Source organism: Olea europaea, chromosome 22 (assembly GCF_002742605.1).
Source record: "Olea europaea var. sylvestris chromosome 22, O_europaea_v1, whole genome shotgun sequence".
NCBI lineage: Eukaryota > Viridiplantae > Streptophyta > Magnoliopsida > Lamiales > Oleaceae > Olea > Olea europaea.
Window position 1 is genome coordinate 11487221 of NC_036258.1, and position 21607 is coordinate 11508827.

Sequence of the window (21607 nt, forward strand, 5' to 3'; positions counted from 1 at the left end):
ATAAAAAAATTGAATCATAAAAGTTGAATTTTGAGACTACAATTTTCTCATGATAAATTTCTTTGCTAAATTTTATTTTTCTTATATTTGTTTGAGACTCATCAAATCTTCCCAATAAATGGGTATCAAATATTATTTTTACAGTATTTATTAAGTGTTTAGAATAATGTGCAATACACATTCAATTCCGATTAGTCTATCAAAAATGCCAACTTGGTAATTAGAGAACAATTTCAAAAATTCTATTTTGCCGGATCCAATAATTCTATATCGATTCCTAATATCAAATAAAATCCCCATTTACGTAAACTATTTTAACGAATGATTTTGTAAAATCTCATACTTAATACTATAAGAGTCGTCTAAAAATTCGTTCAGCTTTATTTTCATTAAGTGGAACTCAATTTAATTAATTCGCAATTAACTTAGATTCATATAGTACTTTTCAAATTTCATTGTACTTTATTAAAATGAAGAGGAACTTAATGTTTATGTATTTAAGGGGAACTTAATTTTTTAAATTCTCAACTTACTAGATTTCATATTCATGTATGTAATTCAAAAATTTTTAAGTTAATTTATTTTTAGTTTGTGTATAAATATAAATATCATGAAAAATTGACCTAAAAATTTCAAAATTTGGTTAAGAAAACATAAAACGTAAGTGTTGCATATACGGTGAGAATGTTGTGTTCAATCATGCATAAACAACATGCTTATTACTGTATACCGTACATGCGTAAGATTACCTAACTCATATGTGGTGTGACAAAACTAAAGTATAGTTATTAAATTTACACAAATTAAAGTATAGGAATAAAATTAAAAATTAGGTCTAATTGGTGTGACCACTAGTAGAATAAACACATTTTTTTAAATTGGATTAAGGTCATGTTTGGCTCACATTCTTTAAAAAAATATATTTTTAAATAGTGATTTGGTATCATTTCAATAATATATTTTTTAATAAAATAATATTATACATAAATTTAAAATTTATTTTTATTTTTCAATTAAATATTTTTTTTATCAATACACTGTTAATAATGCATCAACGTGTGGAGGACTAATGAACACCAAAAATTTTGCCCAATCATTTTTCGTAATGGTAATACACACCTACCGCAGTGAGGGTGAGTGTCGCTTTCTTTCCAAACTTGAATTCAAGGATCTGAAATTGAAAATTCCCATCACAACCACTCCCCATTCTTCTCCATTGACGACAACAAAGATCCCAATAACAACACACAAAAACCTAGACAATCTGTGAATTTGTGATTGTGTTGTTGGGAGAATAACCAAAGGAATAATGGCAATGGCATTCCGCAGATTCTCTTCCTCCATTAAGCCCCTTCGTTCCTCCTTTTATAACACGGTTTACGCATAAACTTCTGTGATTTGTACTGTTACATGCTGGTTGTGCTCATTTTATTGATTTTATGGTATTTTTTTTGTCAATCAGTCTGCTTTCTCCAGTCAGGCTGCTAGCCAGAAGGACATCTCGCGTGTTGATGTATTAATTTGAGCCTTTTTTTATGTTTTGATCATGTTAGTTGTTAGATCTTGTTTTTAACACGAATTTTGATTCGACAGTGGACAAAACAATTGAATGCACCACTGGAAGAGGTGGATCCAGAAATTTTTGACATCATTGAGCATGAGAAGGCAAGGCAATGGAAGGTATTGTATATACATCAATAAATGAGCCTCTTTTGGATCATTTTATTCTTCTTATGAACGTATTGTCAGGTTAAAATTCTTTATTGGATTCATTTGGCAGTTTGTTCCTATTTTAAGGTTTGGATTAAAGTTAATTATGATGTAGGGATTGGAGCTTATACCATCTGAAAATTTCACATCCCTGTCAGTGATGCAAGCCGTTGGATCAGTAATGACTAACAAATACAGTGAAGGGTACCCAGGCGCCAGATATTATGGAGGAAATGAGTATGCCTGGCCGCTTTTATTACGTTGTGTCATTTAAAATTTAGCTAATTGTTATGTAAGAAGGTTATTTTCTACGCAAACATACATATGAATATATTATATTGACCAGTGTGTTGGTATTTTTTCTTACCATTTACCAACAAAGTTCAACAATTGATATATTGAATTTTTTGGGGTTAGAAGATATAGAATGTTGAATCAATATTGTCTTTCCTGCATAGATGTGTAAATATGTTTTATCGGTATTGCTTATTGCTCGTGGACCTTGATTTATCTGTTTTAAGGTACATTGACATGGCAGAGATATTGTGTCAGAAGCGTGCTTTAGAAGCTTTCCAATTGGACCCTGCGAAATGGGGAGGTAAACCATTTTCCTGGTTTATTTAATGCTATTTAGTATGTAGTGTAATTTGACAGACAACAGATTGAGAGCTACCCTTATTTTGATAAATTTATGTCCACTAACCTACACCAGTTTCTGCTATTGAGGCGCTATAAATTAAATTTTGGAGTCACATTGCTCTTTTCTCTTCTATTTTATTTTAGTTTGTTTCCAGGTGGGTATATGGGTCTAAATATGTGTATGTGTACTTGTAAATTTATCTGTGTGCATGGAAATGACTGAATTTTCGCCCTGACCTATATATGTGGAGTTTCAGCGGGAATAGTATCGTTTAATTGAGAGATGAAAAGTTTAATCCTTTTCTGATTGAGATGATCATTCCAAATTTATACCAATTTAAGGAATATCTTGTCAGTATTGAACTTATGATAAAGTTTTGATTAATAATTCATCTTTTAGTGTTTCTCAAAATTGGTTTAGGATTGATCTTCATATATTAGCTTAACTGATGGTGCTTTTGATCTAACTTGAGTTAAAAGGATTATGATCAATCTAATTTACCTTAAACATAATTTTAATGATTCAACTTGGATGATTTGAGTCTTATGATCTAATCTGCATTTTGCTGACCTTATAATTCCTGTAACTTAAAGTGTCCGTTTTAAAAAAATATATATATATATATTGAAAAAAGAAGAAGAAGAAGAAAAAAAAAAAGAAGAAGAAACATTTCCCAGTTTAAACAGATTACTCTGAAAAAAAATTTCGCCTTTTTTTCACAGTTTTACTTTTTTGGTTCATTAAACCTGAATTTATATTCTCAGAGACCTCCAAGATTTAAAGATTGAAGACCACCACTTTTCAGAGTTTTATCCTCCTTTCAAGGTTTTCTTGCTATTTGTCCTACTACATTCTCCTTTTACAAACTATAATTTTGTTCAAAGAAACAGTTCTCTGTTTGCATGATATGCATTCAAAAATGATGACTCGGCTTACATATTATGGAACTTAGCAATAAGGCTACTTTAAGAGTTCTTTTTCAATGTGATACTGTTGGCTTTTGTAGGTTACACAAATTTAGGCTTTGTAGGTGACACAAATTTGGTTAATCATTTCTATGTATGTTTTTGGTATTTTGGTGACTATCATGTTAATAATTTTTTTTGGGAACGATGATTGAACTAAATGTTCTGTATTGCTTTCTTTCTCATTTTGTTGGGTAATAGAAGAAATGAACATGAATGTGAACTTAGGAGCTTTGAATAATTGAATTGCATACAAAAGATGATAAATGGTTACACTTTTTGAAATTTTGTTTATGTGTGAGGAAAATAACTTTGTAGTGACTTTTTTGATCTTTATTATAGTAAAAATATTTTTGAAGCTGCTGCATCTTGTTCTTTTAGCTCCATACAGTGAATTTTGGCAATTATGTGAACATATGGATACAGAAAATAGACAATGGTGAGATGTGGTTTTACATCTCTGCCGCAAAAACAAGTTCCTTGCTCTGTATTACATCTCTGCCAAAAATCAAATGCCTTGCTCTCTAGTTCAATAAGATCATAATTTTTTTTAATGTGAATTTCCCAATGGGGTTACTTCTCTTGCATATAAAATTGTAATTTTATATTTGTTATTGACATTTTTGAATTTCATTTGATTAGGTCAAAGTTCCTTAAGAACTTATGCCTTCATTGTATTAACTTATGATTATCAGATTTAGTCGATTTGCTTAAAGTGGAATAATATTTCTTGGTCTGAATATCAATTTGACAACTATGCATCTAACCCACCATTACATATTTGATTAAAAGCTGAAACTTGGTTAGAATAGGGAAGTCAGAATGAAACTTATGGAAGCTAGGCTACAATCGGTGTTTTTTTCAATATATCTGTTTACTCTTGTTTTAAATATATCTTTTCTTGTTCTATGGGTTCAGCAGTTGCATTAATCAGAACAAGACCACTATCAAATTGCTTTTGATCTGTCTTGAAGGAATTTTCTAGAATAAAATAAGAATTCAACTGCAGAGACAGAGATGGGCTATAAAATGATACGCTGAGAAGAAATTTGGGGATCGTTGACCCTCCATATCTCAGCTAGCTGCATAGTAGCAGTTATCTTCTTCCTGTTTCCGTTTGGCATATGGCTGTGAAGAATGAAAATTGTTACTGAATATACAATAATACTTGTAATATCTGATATTTTTAAAACAGAGCTGATGAAAAAGCAATTTGGTGTCGCTAAATATTAGCTGCTTTTCTTAATTTAGTGAACTGGTTTGTAATCTTATCTCATCAAAGGTAGCACACACATGGTTTTGCAGTGAATGTACAATCTTTATCTGGGTCCCCTTCCAATTTCCAAGTTTATACGGCTCTTCTAAAACCTCATGAAAGGATCATGGCACTTGATCTTCCTCATGGTGGCCATTTATCACATGGTTATCAGGTGATTGTGACTTTCTTAACTTCTGCAAACTACTTGTGCTTTTCTACTTAATAATATATCTTGATTTGCCATTTTAACCTTTTAAATTCTTGTGGGGCTCTGTTTCAGACTGATACAAAGAAGATATCTGCTGTGTCTATATTTTTTGAGACAATGCCTTACAGACTGGATGAAAGCACTGGCTACATTGACTATGATCAGGTGAAAGTCTTTTAGGATGTCTAATAGAAGTTTGAGAAAATATTTCATCATTGTTTGAGATTTGACAAAAAACTGAGACCTATGTTTAAGCTTAGGCTATCACTGTTTCTAGGGGTGAAAAATGTGACATTAGGCCTCTCTCTCTCTCTCTCCCCCAATTTCAGAAAAGGATACCGGAATTGTACATGATTTTTCTTCAGTATCACCCTAACTCTTAATCCTTTCTGGTGAACTCCTTCTGTTGTTGGAAATTTAATAGTTATCATTGCTTTCAACTATTTAATCAGATCTTGAACCATTTTTTAATTTTTTTAGTATAGTTTTTGGTGGCCGAGAGGGGAACCATATAGAGTAGGATATCTGGGAGGAATATATATGAAGAAGTGGATATTTATTTATTTATTTATTTTTTTCCGTTGAAGTAAATTACCATGCCAAAATGATGGGTTTTCTTTAATTAGTACACTAATTTTAAACTGGTTACTTGTCGTAAGACATTTGAGTTTCATGGCCCACATGTGTCAATAGTTGATTCCAAATTTGTAAAATAAATTAATTAATTAAAAATCGAAACCTTTCTAAAAAGGACTTATTCTATATTTCTTTTTTTCCCTTTCTAGCTATCAAAATAAACATTTACTTACTGCAGTTTTGTATAAAAAGTAACTTAGCAGCATTTGCAGGCTTCCTGCTTTTATTTAAATCTGTAACTTAATGGAATCCACTACCTTTTGCGTTCGCACACCATTCCACGCAATCGCCTGAAGACAATATGTGGCTTCACTCTTCTTTGATTATATCACTTAAACCATCAGTGTGGATTCTAAATTATGAACTCCGAAAAAAATATTTTAATGATTATAATGCAAAAAGTTTGCTCTCAAAATTTATGGTACTTTGTCACTAGGTGTCTGTAAGTTTTTCGATATAGATAGCTTATGATTTACACTTCTGACTTGTATTTAGACATATTGCAACTAAGTTTCGTTCTAAGCATTTGTATTGTTCTCGAGAGGAATTATAGATTTCAAGAACTATGTGAAATGACGAGATTCTGTATGTGTTTCCTTTTACACACGCACATAATACTTTTGTTATCAATACTTAATCAGTTTTGTGAAATATGTATGGGGTGGGTGGTGAGAGTGACGCGTGCTTGTAGTATCTTGGGGGCAGTATCACAGTTTATTTGTACCTCCGTTACCTGACTTTTGACCGAGTCTGTTTGACATCACGGCAGCTAGAGAAAAGTGCTACACTCTTCAGACCAAAATTAATAGTTGCTGGTGCAAGTGCTTATGCTCGCCTATATGATTATGCACGGATTCGCAAGGTAAACTTGACTACTTATGCTGCAGTCTTATTATAGACTCTAGGTTGTGTTTCATATCTTTTGTCACATTCTAGAATGTTTGGATATTATGTAATCACTTTTTTTATAATGGATTCTACAGGTCTGTGACAAGCAAAAAGCAGTCATGTTGGCTGACATGGCACATATTAGTGGATTGGTTGCTGCTGGTGTCATCCCATCACCATTTGAGTATGCAGATATAGTTACAACAACAACGCACAAATCACTTCGCGGGCCACGTGGAGCAATGATCTTCTTCAGGAAGGGAGTAAAAGGGACCAATAAACAAGGACAAGAAGTGAGATTCAAATAAAACTGTATTCTTTTATTTCTATGTTGTTGCATCTCCTCCAAGTGTCCTTGATTGCATTCCTTGCACAATCTTTACCCTCCTCGCCTCGACCCGAAATCCCTACAGAGCACGCATGTAGGGAAATATGTACATCATACACAGGCAATTAAAGGATTAAGAAGTTTTAGTTCAGTTCATTATTAAATCAATTTTGTATTTCTGGGAAAAATTTCACTTTTTTGAGTTTCATGTAACAGGTAATGTATGACTATGAGGACAAAATTAATCAAGCTGTATTTCCCGGACTTCAAGGTGGCCCCCACAATCACACTATAACTGCTTTAGCTGTTGCACTGAAACAGGTTAAACTTGCTAAGCTTTTTATTGAAAAGGAGATATTATTGTGTAATTTTTATTGATTTCTTCCTAAAAATCTTATGATTGCAGGCTATGACTCCAGAATACAGGGCATATCAAGAGCAAGTTCTCAGTAATTGCTCAAAGTTCGCAGATGTATTATATTTCGGCCAATTATGAGTTTTCATTTCCTGAATTCATTCATATTGCCAACTTTTGCTTGTATTAAGAATTTAAACTAGCTTCCGATGTTTTATCATATTAACATTCATTTGTGATATCTTTATGTTTTGCAGACTTTGTTAGAGAAAGGCTACGAAGTTGTATCTGGTGGAACTGATAACCATCTTGTCTTGGTTAATTTGAGAAACAAGGTACACTGAACATTTTTGGTCTTCCTATGGTGACCGCTTTTGCTTCTTTTTTGGTTGAAACCAATCACTCAATAAAAATTGTTAATTTTCAAACTCCTTTTGTACTCTTATTATTATTTTTTATTTTTCTTTTCTGAAAATCATACATCTTGAATTCACTTTTTGCACCAAATTGAAGCATTGTAAAGTTGATAAATTTTGTATGTTGCATCTGCTATTTGATTATTTTCTATTGTTTTACTGCCACTTAAGAGCTTCAGCAAAAAAAGGTTCCTTGTTTCGTTTTATATATTTTGACTTGACAATTTTAATTTATTTTTCCAAATAAGCTTTGTGAAATGACTAAGATCATGTTTGGCTAAGCTAAAAAGAAAGTCAAACTTACTTTGTGTAGAATTTGTTTCCAAACATGTTTGGATATGGTACCTTTTCCCTATAGGTAAAAAAGGCGGTTATTTTGATAGTAAGTTTAATTTCAAAGTGAGTAACTTGTTTTCAATTTTGACAGCAAAATATTTATGTTCTAAATAATGTAGCATGTGCAATTGACCACTTTATACTCTCTGCAGGGTATTGATGGCTCCAGAGTTGAAAAAGTTATGGAGGCAGTGCACATTGCCGCCAATAAAAATACTGTTCCTGGGGATGTATCTGCCATGGTGCCTGGAGGCATTCGTATGGGTAAGCCCATTCCTCAATAAGCATCTTATACACTTTTTGAGTTTTTATTACTTCAAATTGAGTTTTTTGTCGGGTAATTTAGGAACTCCGGCTCTGACATCAAGGGGATTTGTTGAACAAGATTTCGTTAAAGTTGCTGAATTCTTTGATGCAGCCGTTACAGTTGCCCTGAAGATCAAGGCTGATACAAATGGTTTTTGATTCTGTCATCTTTATTTATTCCTCCATAATTATATTGTGGTGTATCTTTTAATTTGTAACCAGAACTTTCAAAGTCCATCTAGTTTTATACTTTATGCTCTCTTTGATTAAAATATTCAGGAACAAAGTTGAAGGACTTTGTGGCGACAATGAAGTCAGAAGCTTATCAATCTGATTTATCTAAGTTGCGCTATGAGATTGAGGAGTATGCAAAGCAGTTTCCTACTATTGGTTTTGAGAAAGATACGATGAAGTACAAAGACTGAATCAGGCCGGATTTTCAGACAGGGTAAATTGAGTTGGCTAGTAACAGGTTTCGTGCTTCCCTTTTTTTTTTTTTGGTCATTAACTGTGCTAGATTTTGAATGACAATTAGTAATAGATGTTATTTTCTTTCCAAAATTAGTGGATTTTGCTGTGCTTTTTATGTAATGCCTTCTTAAACTACCATATCTGTTTCTTTTCTGCCAGAAAGATTGATAAGGATAATGTAGATATCTTCTAGCTTATGAGAAAATAGTTTGTTGCTCTGCTCATAAGGTTTCAGTTATTGACTGTGAACTATATGATTCCTATCAAGTCATACAGTAACAAACAGGAGTTTATATCCTCCAAAGTTGAGAAGAATTTGAAATGTTATAATCATATAAAACAATGATTAGGATTGTTAAGGTTTATATGGTGGTTAGTATAGATTATTTGGGTCATAAGGATGACTTATATCACTGTGCTGCAAGGACACGAGATTTGTTCTCTATTTGTTTTTAATACCATTTACCCCAGAAGTTTAGTTGTTTTGAGCTCTCTAAATGTCAAACGTGAATTCAGAATCTATTTATTGTTGGGGTTTGAGACACTGTTCGATGAACAGCTAGTAACACTCCTTTTGTTTCTACAGATACGATGCATCAAGGCATTTTGACACTGGCAGTGACAATGAAGGTTTGAAAGCTTAGATTTAATCTATAATGGCTTTATCATGTATAGATCTCTCTCTCATCTAACTTGATGCTAATAAAGGTTTTTTTCCCTTTTTTTAAATCTCAAGTTTTAAATAAATCATTTGGCGTGTTTGTTTCTTTTTGTGTTGAGTACCAATTGTCTGTTTTTTAAGGGCGTCTTGTCTCCATGTTCAAGATGGGATGGGGTGGTTGTTAGGTTGATGTCCTTTTTCGAGTAGTATTTTGTAAAACGATATTATGAATTAACGTTCGATTATTCAATTTGAAACTATTGTTTAAGGTTCCATGATCATATAGGATGTTACAAATTGTATACTCAATGGTTATAGTAAGATGCAATTTGTGATATGATCAAAATATGTCGTTCACAATCAGTACATAAAGTTGGACACTTTATGTTGATAAGATTGCATTGTTTTTATTAAGATTTGTCTAGATTTGGAAATAAGAATAATAATGTGTTTTTTGATGCACATTGAATGGGATCGCGTAGATGACTCATTTGTGATCATTTGAAATGAGACTCTACTCAATTAGCAAATAAGTTACCTAAATCTTGTGTGAGTAATGTTCGTTTGATTGCTAGTTCAAGTTCTTTGAGGTACCAATGAGTGATATCTTAATTAGAGATTGATCTCGGTGCTTTGAGAATTGGGCCGAAACAATTATAGATCTTATACTTGTGATAGTAAAATCTGTTAATTATCGAGATGAGACGATCGTCATTTTAAGGCATTTTTTATAAGCAATTGAACTTGAGCTGAGTAGTCCGATGATAAGATCGTTGGACTTTATATTATGATTTGATTACAATGAATTTGCCTTACGAAAATAGAATTTAGAGAGTAAAACATGTTGAAGAGCAAAACAATCACTTTGTCATTTTGACGGTCAAATGGGGGTTGACTTGTGAAACATGATCGAAGGATATTGTCGGATCAAAATTTGCTTCTATGGTTGTCAATTAACTTGAAAGTACAATATCGATTTTTGGGCATAATGAGCTAGATTTAATAGATATATTTTAATTGGTCAAGAGTTGACTTAATTATAAACATATATTGGAGCTTGAGTCCTATGAGTTCGGTTAGGTCCCTTTCTTGATTCAAATAAATGTGTGTGACTTAATTGATCTATTGCAATAAAGTTCAAGAAAATTTGTATAATTATACATGTGGCCCTCCTCTATTTGAGGGGGGTGTAAAGCCGTTGTACACAATGGTGTACACACAGCACAATCCTTATAAATATGCCCTTTATGGGAAATATTTTCATTTGATTTTTAGGATTAGCCACATTTTTATTTTCCAAAGAGAGGCACCTAAAGAGCACAAGGGAAAAGATCTAAGGAAGAAGGAAGCTATTGGCTATGCCATTAAAGGTTTCTTCAAAGTTATCATCTTCCCTTTGTATATGAGGATTTAAAATATCCAATGATCTCAAGGTGATCTAAGATCCTTCATTTATGTGGGTTTAATCTATAAAAGGAAAAATTTCCTGTTGTTATGATTAAATCCAATAATCAACAATGGTAGAGCTTGAATTTTGTGGAAAAAGGCTGTTGGATCAACGCCAACATATGCATTCATTTTATATTATCCTTAAGGATGCAAATGCAAATACAGCTATTCTGTCCAGCAAGCTTTTTGGTGAAAATGAAATTTGAAACCTACTCAACAATTAATCAAATGGGTTCAAAAGCAGTTTTTGAATCTCAAAAGTTTCTTTTGACTTATTAAAAATCATGCCAAATGGGCATAGAAAATAATTAATAGCACTTTTTTAAGGTAGTGCGGTTAAAAAATAGTTAATCCATTCACACCATAATGTAATGCAATAGCGATGCATGAAAATACTGGCACAGTTCGAATCCTTACCACCCTGAAGGACTACGCTATCGGCCACATTGTGGTGTGCTTTTCCGAAACACACATCATAACATATAATGAGATGTTGATCATCCAATTAAATTTCTGTGATGGCTGTGAGCAATCACATTGGTTTTATGTAGACAAAACCACTAAGAAACTGGTGAAAAATTTGTGCATGATCAATAGTAGTGGCAATGGCTCACGATTTGGCTCTGTTGCCCAAGAGCTTATCTAATGACATGCGATTTCGATATATTTATTTTGCAGTAAAAATGAGCGTCTTGCTAGTCCTTCACGTACATTAATGCTTCTAAAATATCTTTTTTCTGTCGGCTCCTGACCTTAGATAGCCCTCTTATTTGTACTAAAAACAGACTTCAAAGCTATAGTGCTAATTGAAGGTGTTAGTAGGTTTTTTGAAATCGCAGAAATAATTGGTCCTCGTCGTTCGTAGTTTCACAAGAATTCAATTACTATGTTTTTAATTGTTTTATTATTAGGCATATTATGATTAAAGCAATCAATTAATTCCGCAGACAATGCATTTGTACTAGCATCAGATGTCCGATTACATGCGGTAGACATACTACTATTAGAGAAACCTACAACACTTGCATCATATTCATAAGTATTAATGTTTTCAAATAAATTTAATATTTCAACATCGTCTTCTTCAATATCAACGTGAGGAGTAGGTGTAGAGAGTACTCGATTAATATTTGTATCCATTTATTCTGCATATAATTTATACATTTCACAAAAAATTTGTTCTAAATTTCTATCAATGATAAAAGATTAAAAGTTAAAGCTTTTCAAATTTGATCAATTACATATTTAGTACTTGATAAATTGTATCGAGGTTTATGATGCATGATAAAAGAAATAACATAGACAAGTTTTCCTAATATTTTCTAAACTTTAGTTCCATAGAATATATAACTTTACTAAAATCTGGGGTCATTTTTGTGTTTATAAAAAATCCTTGCAATTATATAAAGAGGTTCAAGTACCATACAACTAATAGGATAATATACTTCAAATAAAATATTTGTAGAGTCATAAAAATTTGTCAATATTTTAAAAAAAATTTTAAAGCTAAAAGCCAATCGAATTCGTTCAAAATAGTATCATCATTGTTTCTAACATACATATTGTTATAAAATTCAATTATTAAATGTCCAAACCTTTCGTGTGATTTTAATAACAAGTAGAGTCCCATTTATGTCATACGTCAGCACCAAATGTTCTTTGTATTAATCATCCCAAATTCAACACAAAATTCCTCAAAAACTTGTTTTCTACTAGCTGAAATCGTGATATATATATATATATATATATATATATATATATATATATATATATAGATGTATATCAAAAGAAAGACATGTATAAGCACACGGTTGTAGAGAAAGAAGAGTGTTGAAATCAGGTAAATTACAGAATCCATATTTATGCAGTGTAAAAGGAATATTACTTTATACCTTAAAAAAAAGGTTTATAAATACTTATACATGTGGTATTGGAATTTAAAATAGGAAGTCAATTTCAAACAATATAAATTCTTGAAGCAGCGAGAATGATTTTTGGAGCGTGATTTCTTTGGTTTTGTCTTCCAAAAATCAAAACGATCTAATAAGGTAGGATATTGAGGTGCAGTGTTTTTTTATTCCCGTTTAAATATTTTTTCATGCTGATGAATTTTATACTCATGAAAGTTAAATTTATGATATGATATGCTATGCTATGATGTGAATGACATGGCCATTCCGGTACAACAATATGATATGATATGAGCTCTTACTGGATTTAAAGATATGGGACCGTATGATTTTCTAATGCATGTTTTAAAATTATTATATGGGATCGTACCATTAATTTTTATATCCTACTGAGTATTCTCATGTACTCACCCTTTTCCCTACACCTTACAAGTTAGATCGGGTCGTGTCGGAGCATGATGGTTCGATTGAGTGGTTGTGCCTCATCCTGCTAGACAAAAATCTAAAATTTTAGCACATAATTTTATTTCTTTGTCATAGACATTTATTTTAAAATTAAACTATCGTTCATGTTTATTTGCTACATGGATTTTTATTTTAGATTATGTTGTTATTTAAAAGTGAATCGAATTACTTGATTTTCTTTTAGTGCTACTTATATTAATAAAAGTAAAATTTTATTTAGAATTAATTATATAGGATAAAATGAAATATACGCATGTATGATTATTGCAGAATGTGGTGGAATTGGCCATATACTCGTATCCATTTATTTATTTATTTTATCCAAAATTTTCTGCCATTAAATCTGCCCTTTTAGTAATTAATCCATGTCAAGTAATAAATGTTTGACAAGACTAGATGTAGTGTGTGAATTTTTCCTCAATAAAATAAGCCAACTTTTGGTCTTGGTTGCATTCGCACAACTTGGAACGGCATTGAAGAAAGAGAAAAGTATGTCATGCCTTGACTTTGGGTTATTTTCTCATATATATATATATATATATATATAAAAAGAGAGAGAGAGAGAGAGTATTCATTACCGCTTATCTATACAGATATATATAGAGTTAAATGGTAATTATTTTAACACGTGTAAAAAGGTTTTGTCTCAAGCTAATTAAATTTATAAATTTAGTTGCCAAAAATCCTATCTTATTTGACTTCGAAGGATGTGCCAGTTAGGAATTTAAATTCATGAGTCATAAGTGGTTTAAAATAACATTGACCATTTTATAAATATATCTTTTGGTAGCGCCTCAAATCTTTAATTTTTGGATCGTTACAATTTGGTATCAGAGCATAGGTTTAATTTCGTACAGATCCACGTGTGTTCTCATATTTGGTTTTAAAAAAAAAGAATAATATTTATAAAATTTATGACGTGAACAGTTTGAAACCATTTGAAAAAAAAATAATTGGGATGTGAACAGTGACGTTACTGTTCACGGTGAACAGTGATGGGTCACTATTCAAACCATGAACCGTTTAATTTTTTTTTTGAAAGTGTGATTGTTTAAATAGTTTATGTGTGTATGTATTTAGAGACTTTTTAAAAATACTTTCCTTAAAATAAATTCTATGTTTGGCCACAATAATCACTAAATTATTTAGTTATTAGATTTTTCTCAAATGGGTAAAATATTATAACAGTACATGCACTAGTATATAATATTTTCTAGTAGCTAAAATTTCGATGTAATTCCCCATATAAAAAAAATTAATAATACTAATACTAATAAATAAATAAATAACAACAATAACAACAACAACAATAATAATAATAATAAATACTAAATAAATAAATTTTAATGATATATATATATATATATATATATATACATTGAATTTTACACGTTTTAAATGTTACATGTAATAAAATGTTTATTTGTTTCATTGCGTAATATTTGTTAAAGGTTAATATTTTTCTAAAGATTTATGAATTTACGATAATGATAATTTAAAGTTATTAAATATGTGAATGATCTTTGGTACTCAACGACCACCAATCGGCCACCCTCCGACGACCCTAAGGTATGTAAAGGGGTAAGAAGATGAATGTTAATATTTTAAATTGCATATCTTTAAATTTTTTTAGGGTTATTTTTTCATTAAATTTATAATATGCAGACGATAAAATAAATATAACTTGTTAGACTTAGTACTGCAATGTGACTAGTAACTTCAAACTAAATTTTTGGAAATAGCACCACCTACTCACACGAATTTGATGAGCGATTTACTACGAGCGGTACAAGAACTGAGTAGACAGAGCCAAGCACCGCTACCACAGAATGCACCGCCACAGCAAAATGCACCTCCATTTGTCCCAGGAGCCATCTCAGTGGTTCAGCAATTTCGTAGGTACAAGCCTCCGACTTTTGATGGTGGTTCCGATTGTTGAGGAGTGGATTAGAGGTCTAGAGCACATCTTTCGACACATCACTTGTACGGATGCACAGAAAGTGCTATGCATAGAATTTATGTTTGTTGGAGCAGCTAGTCACTGGTGGAAATCTGTCTCACGCACTAAGACAGAAGAGCAGAATGAACTTGACTTAGGAGCAGTTTAAGGATGAAGTGATTGCAAAATATTTCTTACAGACTTTGAGAGACTTTAAAGAATCAGAGTTTCTATAGCTCAGGCAGGGAGACATGTTTCTTACTGATTACAAAAGGCAGTTTGAGCAGCTCTTAGGATATGCCCCACACTTAGTGGATACTAAAGTTAAGAAGATTAGGAGGTTCGAAAATGGACTGCGCCCAGAGATCTGCATGATCATTATGTCCCATCGTTTCACCTCATACCATGAGATGTTGGAGAGAGCCCATGATATTTCATATCAGAGGACCACATTTGGACAGTTTTTTTAATTATGTAACCATTCATGTACAATTTTAATTCTGCATACATATTATAGCCAATCTCAAGGCCAGATAAAGGAAGAAGATTTTACAAATTTATATCTCCTTACTTTTACACTTTTATTATTGATTTACGTTTTCATTATACTTTTAGAAGCGAAAGTGTAATTTTGACCAAAAAAAGGAAAACGGCGAGCTCTAAGTGGCTAGCAAGCTTAGCTCGCCCCACCAAAGGGCGAGCTAAACTCAAGTTTCTTAAAGTGAGTTGGTTCTTGCTTGGCTCGCCCACGGTGAGAACGAGCTAGTTCGTCGGGTAGCTCGGATGGTTTACCCTATTTAACACCCTTAAAACAGTCAGTATACGGTTAAACCGACAGCCAAAGCTAACATTAAAATCTATCTTATTCTAACTTGATTGAATATCACATTATTTAAAAAAACTCCACTCAACCTTAGTTAATGCCAACAAGTTGTATTCAAATTTATTAGAATTATGGTGTGACCCGAATTCTATTTTGAAGATGATTGAGAATTTTAAATAAGGTTGACATTAAGAGGAATTCTATTTGTTGGAATACTTTTGGAATATTTAATAAATTTTAGTTGAAATTATTTTTGGAAGCTCAATTGGAGTTAGATTTTGCGTTGAACTTGAAGAGATCAAGATATGGACTACGGAGGATTTTTGGCGCAATTACACTCACATGGCACTCGACTAGAGCTCAAGTGCCCAAAGCAATGAAGTTGGCACCGGTCAAATGCATGAGATTTAGGAAGGCATCGCTCGAGTGCCCTATTCATCCGTTCTAGGCTTGTTTTTGCCTTTTGATGCATTCCTTTCGAACTATAACTCTACTTTTAAGGTTTGAAATATTCCCTATATATATTTAGCTCTTCATTGTTATATTAAGTTAGAAAAAGTTGAACACACAAAACTATAGTATTCCTTTCTTCATATTTTAGTGAAAACTCCATTTCTTTGGTAATTATTTTGTTCTTGAGTTTGTGATTAATTACTTCATATTATGTCATATCTTTTTCTTGCTTACTATCACAACAAATTGGTAGTTATTTGGTATTTTCTTTGTTGTTTATAACAAGTTAGTATCAGATCTCAGGCTTAATTTATAAAGTGATTTTGTTTTTTTGGGATAGAAATCATGAAGTATGATATTCCAATTTTGGATCATACCACAAGATTTTTGCTGTGGCATATAAAGATGCGAGTATTACTACCTCAAATAAATTTGGACGATGCGTTATTGATTTGATAAGATGCCTACAACTTAGAATTAGGAAGATTAATAATGTAGGAATCAGAAAGCCTTATTACAAATTCATCTTCTTCTTCTGAATAACATTTGTCAAGACGTTTTGAAGGAGAAGAGTCCATCACAGTGTTATGGTTAAGATTGGAGTAATTGTGCATGAAGAAGAGTTTTACTAGCAAATTGCATTTGAAGCAGTTCTGTTATTCTCATCGTATGACAGAAGTTATATCTCTTGAAGATCACCTAGCTGTGTTTAAGGAAATCGTTACTGATTTCGAAACCTTGAAGTTCAATATGATGAAAAATATTTGAGTTTGATTTTGTTGTGTTCGTTGCCCACTTCATATATGTCGTTTAGAGACATGATCTTATATAATCTTATACTCTTATTATTGAAGATGTTTATGATGCTCTATATCGAAGGAAAAGATGAAGCATATCGTTCGAATCGAGGCTCATAGAGATGGCCTTATTGTTGGTAGTGGTTGTGCAAGAGATAAATTAAGGTCTAACTGCATATATAAAATTTGTAATTATTGCAAGAGGAAGGAGCACTTGGTTAAGGATTGCTATAAATTACATAATAAAGAAATTTTGATTGCAACTAATCACAAGGAAAAGCAATTAGATGTTTCGGGTGAAGCCAGTATTGGATAAACGTTTCACAATGATGGATATCTTTTGAAGATTTCTAACATCGATTTCAAACCCCCAATTGAATTCATTTATAACACATGGAGAAGTTTCCAATGTTGCTATTCTGACTAGTAATAATACAACTTATTGGATAGCTGGTATAGAAAGAGTCCACCCACCTGGCACTCGAGAGCCATATTCGTCCGGCGCAGGTCCATTTTCATGTTTTGAGCATTCCTTTCCGTCTATAATTCTACTTTTAGGGTTTGAAACATTTTTTATATATATTTAGCTCTTCATTGTATTTTAGACTAAGTTAGACAAAGTTGAAAATACAAAATCATTATATTCTTTTTTTTTTTTCTCATTTTAGTGAAGACTCCATTCCATTGCTAATTATTTTGTTCTTGAATTTGTAATCAATTTCTTGCCAATTATCAAAACAAATTGATATCGAAGTTATTCAGTGTTTTCTTCATTGTTTATAACAAAATCAAATTGCATATTTGAACTTAAAATTTTACAAGTAATTAATGGCACAAAGTCCGCAAAACCAGTTATTTAGTAGTATACCAAGTTGTTCGGATGATTCTCTCTTTTTTAGCTGGCATTGTTTTTGAAAAGTTAACAAGTGACCTAATTGCTCAGGTAGACTAACTAAAATGCAATGTAATAATAAGAAAACAAAAATTCGATTAGTTTTCATCATTAACAATTAGATTTGGGCGAGGTTTGGTTTGGCTTAGTTTTGACTCCAACCCAAAACCAAAACCAAAACCAAATTAATCGGTTCGGATGAATTTCAACACAAACCAACCCACTCTAACTTTTAAACCAAACTGATTTGTTTGGTTTGGTTTGGTCCAATTAGTTGGTTTGGACTTTTAGTCCAAATTGAATTAAAAAAAAAATTGTCCAAGTTTCAGGCCCAATTAGATTACAAGAACTAAAATAATTAAATAATTTTATATTAAAAGAGTTATTGACTTATCTTTTTATTTTTAATTTTCTTTAAAAAAGGATAAATATGTAAGTAGGTTGTGTTGGTTCGATTAACTAGTGGTTTGGGGCTTCAAACGATGACCGAACCAACCTAATATGGTTTTGTTTAAAAGAAAATCAAATCAAACCAATTGCCTATGTCAAACCTACCCAAACCGACTCGAGTCAGGTCAGTTTTGACTGGTTTGATCGGTTTTTCAATTTTTTTTGCCCAGAACTATTGACAAACCTTAAGTTTTTGTTTGAAACTACATTTATAATGTGGAGGGTCTGCAGATTCATTCTCTTAAATGTATTTTTACTCCCTTCTTCATTCTATCCCCCCAAGAATGTGGGGATTGTGATAGTTAATCTTTCCACTATGATCATCCATTTTGTTAGCCACTTGTTGAATTCACCTTGATCATTGATGAGCACTCATATGTGCATATTATGCACTCTTTACTTGTTTATTCATAATTAATTGAGCAAATATCTGCCTAATATAGGTGTAAATACGTTAATGGTAAACCCCCATATTAGATGCATTTGAATGCAATTGGCAAGAAAAAGGTGAAACTGGAGCTGATTCGGAGAAATTGATGATCAATCAGATTACAATTGATCAATTGGAAGACTTATGGGAGTAATCGGAAGTAGTTCACAAGTGATAAGAACTAAATCTGATGTTTAAAAAATTTAGGGACTTAATTGCACACTTTTAGAATTGCATCAGATCGATTCTGAATGATTGAGGCATATTGAGGACCAATTTATAATTAGTTAAAGATGAAGAAGATTGCAAAGAAGAAAGGATGCTGATGGAGCATAAATGAAATCCACGGACCAAATTATAACTGACGGAAAAGTAGTGGGATGCGATTGTAAAATCTCAAAGATTGCGATTGCAACTATTAGAATTTCCAGGGCAGTATCCAGATCCTGTCCACTGTGCAATCGAAGTCCCTATGCTTGTGCGATTGCACACTTCAGTGAAATTATTTTCTTTCATTTCTTCAATCAAACATTTCATTGAAACCACCTACACACGCACAAAGGGAGAAGCTAGAGAGGAAGTTAGGCGCTTAAATACACAAAATTCTGCATAATTAAGAGAGCTAATTAGAGAGGAATTGAGATATTTATTAAAGTTTGGAAGAAGTTATTGTTGCAAGACACTTTTCTACATATTGTTATGTCATTGCTTGGGATTATTGAAGAAACCTAAGATCAAAGAAGAGGAAATCAAAAACCATTGAAGGAATTCAAGATTTAAGACCATTTTCTATCTTTCTTCCCAAATTCTAATTTATGGGTGATGTTGTATTTATTCATATTATGTTCTTATTATTTATTGATGCTTGGGTAATTGTTTAGATACTAGGACAGTGTTGAACCATATATTTTAATATTTTGATGTTAGTTATATGATTAGACATTAAGATAATTGTTTTATTTCACTTAATTGGACTCTATTTGAATTGATGTATGATTCCTTTTGATGTTTGGGAGAAGGAAAATGAAAGATAGCATGTGATGACATTCATTGTAAGGTTAAATAGATATCAAGAATAATGTCTAACTCTTGCATGGTCCAATTGATGTTCTTGTATTTTTAATACATTGCTTCGCATATAAATTCAGGAAATGAATATAACTAGGTCGTGCTTAGGAATATGTTTGATTGATCTTTGGAGGGACCATTGAGCATGATAGGAACATTGATCTTCATATTAAGTAGTTGTAGTCAAGTACTTTATTGACCAATCAAATAATAAGAAATACTTCCTACCACATAGTTATGTTAGATTAATCGCTTTAGGTTATTAACAATCACCACCACATCAATCTATTGTATTTTCACATTCAATTAGAGATAGAGTTAATTGAAAACTCGAGTAAATACTTACATCTCTTGGGATCGATACTTGGACTCATGTCCACTTTATTACTTATCAGGTGCCGTACACTTGCAGATACAAGTACCAAAATGGAAAGCAAGACAAATGTCCATGCAATCATTGAATGTAGATAGATAGCTACTATAAGATGAATCCATTGAATACGAATCCTAGAATCATATAAACTTAATCCCAAAAAATAAAATAAATAAAAATTCAATTCTCCATATATGGGGACTCCTTTAAGCTTAAGCTCTATCATACCACCTCAAAAACTGACCCTCAATTATCACTTGAAATATATCAAAACGATCAAAACTCGAAGTAAGTCTGAGATACAATTGAACAAAAAAAATATGGAAACTCTATTACTTACCTCACAGGTAAAGCACAAAATTTTCTTTTGAAATATCCATTGACCTCAAAAAGATGATCAACAAATTACCCTCATCTGGCTTGACTTTTCCCATCCTAAATTCACTATTCTACTACTTGATGGAGAGTAAAAGGATGACTATTTAAAAGGAAGATATTTCAATTTTAGCAGTCTTCTTCATCCCAAGCAAGCCTCTTTGTAGAATTCTATTCAAACTTCAGGGGTAAATGGATCTTTTTAATTCATGACATATGGCAGCCATTGATGATTTCTAATTGATTATGCTATCAGTTCACATTTTATTTACTAGTTTTATCATTTCAATTTTGTTCAATTATGCTGGTTTTCATTATTTAGGGTTGCTTATGAAGTTTTTCCCAAATGAGTGATGTTCATGTGAAATTTGCTAGTGTACGAGATTACTGACAAGTAATAATTTGATGGGAAAAATATTGTCCCACATGGAATACAATTTAAATTGTATTCTATTAATTTATTATCTAACTCGAATGCGACGTAACAAGACATTGTTTGTTTATTTATGTAAATTGCTATTTATTTAAGATCATTTTTAACTATGGAAATGAATGTATTGGAATTTGAATCCACCATCATCATCATCATAAAAAAAAAAAAAAAAAAATCCTAAAAATGATTGAATTTTTTATATATATAAATTTTTTTCGGATATAAAAATAATCAAGATGAAAAAATAGTATAGCAATTTATAAACTCTATGAAGTAATAAAATTTTATTAAGAATTTTTACGTCCAAAAAAAATAAATTTTGATGTCATACCCCATAAAAAATTTCCTAATAAAATGATATAAATTATATTGAGAAATTTGTCACACAAAAATAATAAACATTATAAAATAATTGATTTTTTTTCAAAAAAGATGAGTTATACGTCTCTTTTTAGCATTCGCGTTTGACGTATGTTTAACTATTTTCGATATTCATTTAGATAATTCGATATGTTCATGATATAGTTCTCGAAATGAGTTTCGAGAGGATATAGAAGATTTATGGATACGGT

The 21607-nt window shown here is 31.6% G+C and overlaps 1 protein-coding gene across 2 annotated transcripts; it reads left to right on the plus strand.

Moving 5' to 3' along the window:
* Positions 1-1104: 1104 nt before the first annotated feature.
* LOC111371711 (serine hydroxymethyltransferase, mitochondrial-like) lies at positions 1105-9459 on the plus strand. Of its 2 annotated transcripts, none has more exons than XM_022993847.1 (16): positions 1105-1375; positions 1463-1513; positions 1594-1680; positions 1826-1947; positions 2232-2308; positions 4621-4745; positions 4854-4946; positions 6187-6279; positions 6401-6598; positions 6850-6954; positions 7040-7105; positions 7246-7323; positions 7893-8004; positions 8087-8197; positions 8326-8494; positions 9104-9459. In XM_022993847.1, exons 1-15 carry the CDS (start codon positions 1310-1312, stop codon positions 8469-8471), a joined length of 1530 nt encoding a protein of 509 aa, XP_022849615.1. In that variant the 5' UTR covers positions 1105-1309; the 3' UTR covers positions 8472-8494; positions 9104-9459. The 2 variants fall into 2 exon arrangements, with proteins under 2 accessions (XP_022849615.1, XP_022849614.1); XM_022993846.1 differs by having other exon boundaries at positions 1106-1375; positions 8326-8518; positions 9104-9453.
* The last annotated feature ends 12148 nt before the right edge of the window (positions 9460-21607 follow it).

Bases quoted from the DNA above. Each gene is read 5' to 3' on its own strand.
- LOC111371711 (XM_022993847.1), top strand. From the start codon at position 1,310: ATGGCAATGGCATTCCGCAGATTCTCTTCCTCCATTAAGCCCCTTCGT. The intron at 1,514-1,593 runs GTATTAATTTGA...TTGATTCGACAG, and splicing joins AGGACATCTCGCGTGTTGAT to TGGACAAAACAATTGAATGC. The intron at 1,681-1,825 runs GTATTGTATATA...ATTATGATGTAG, and splicing joins AGAAGGCAAGGCAATGGAAG to GGATTGGAGCTTATACCATC.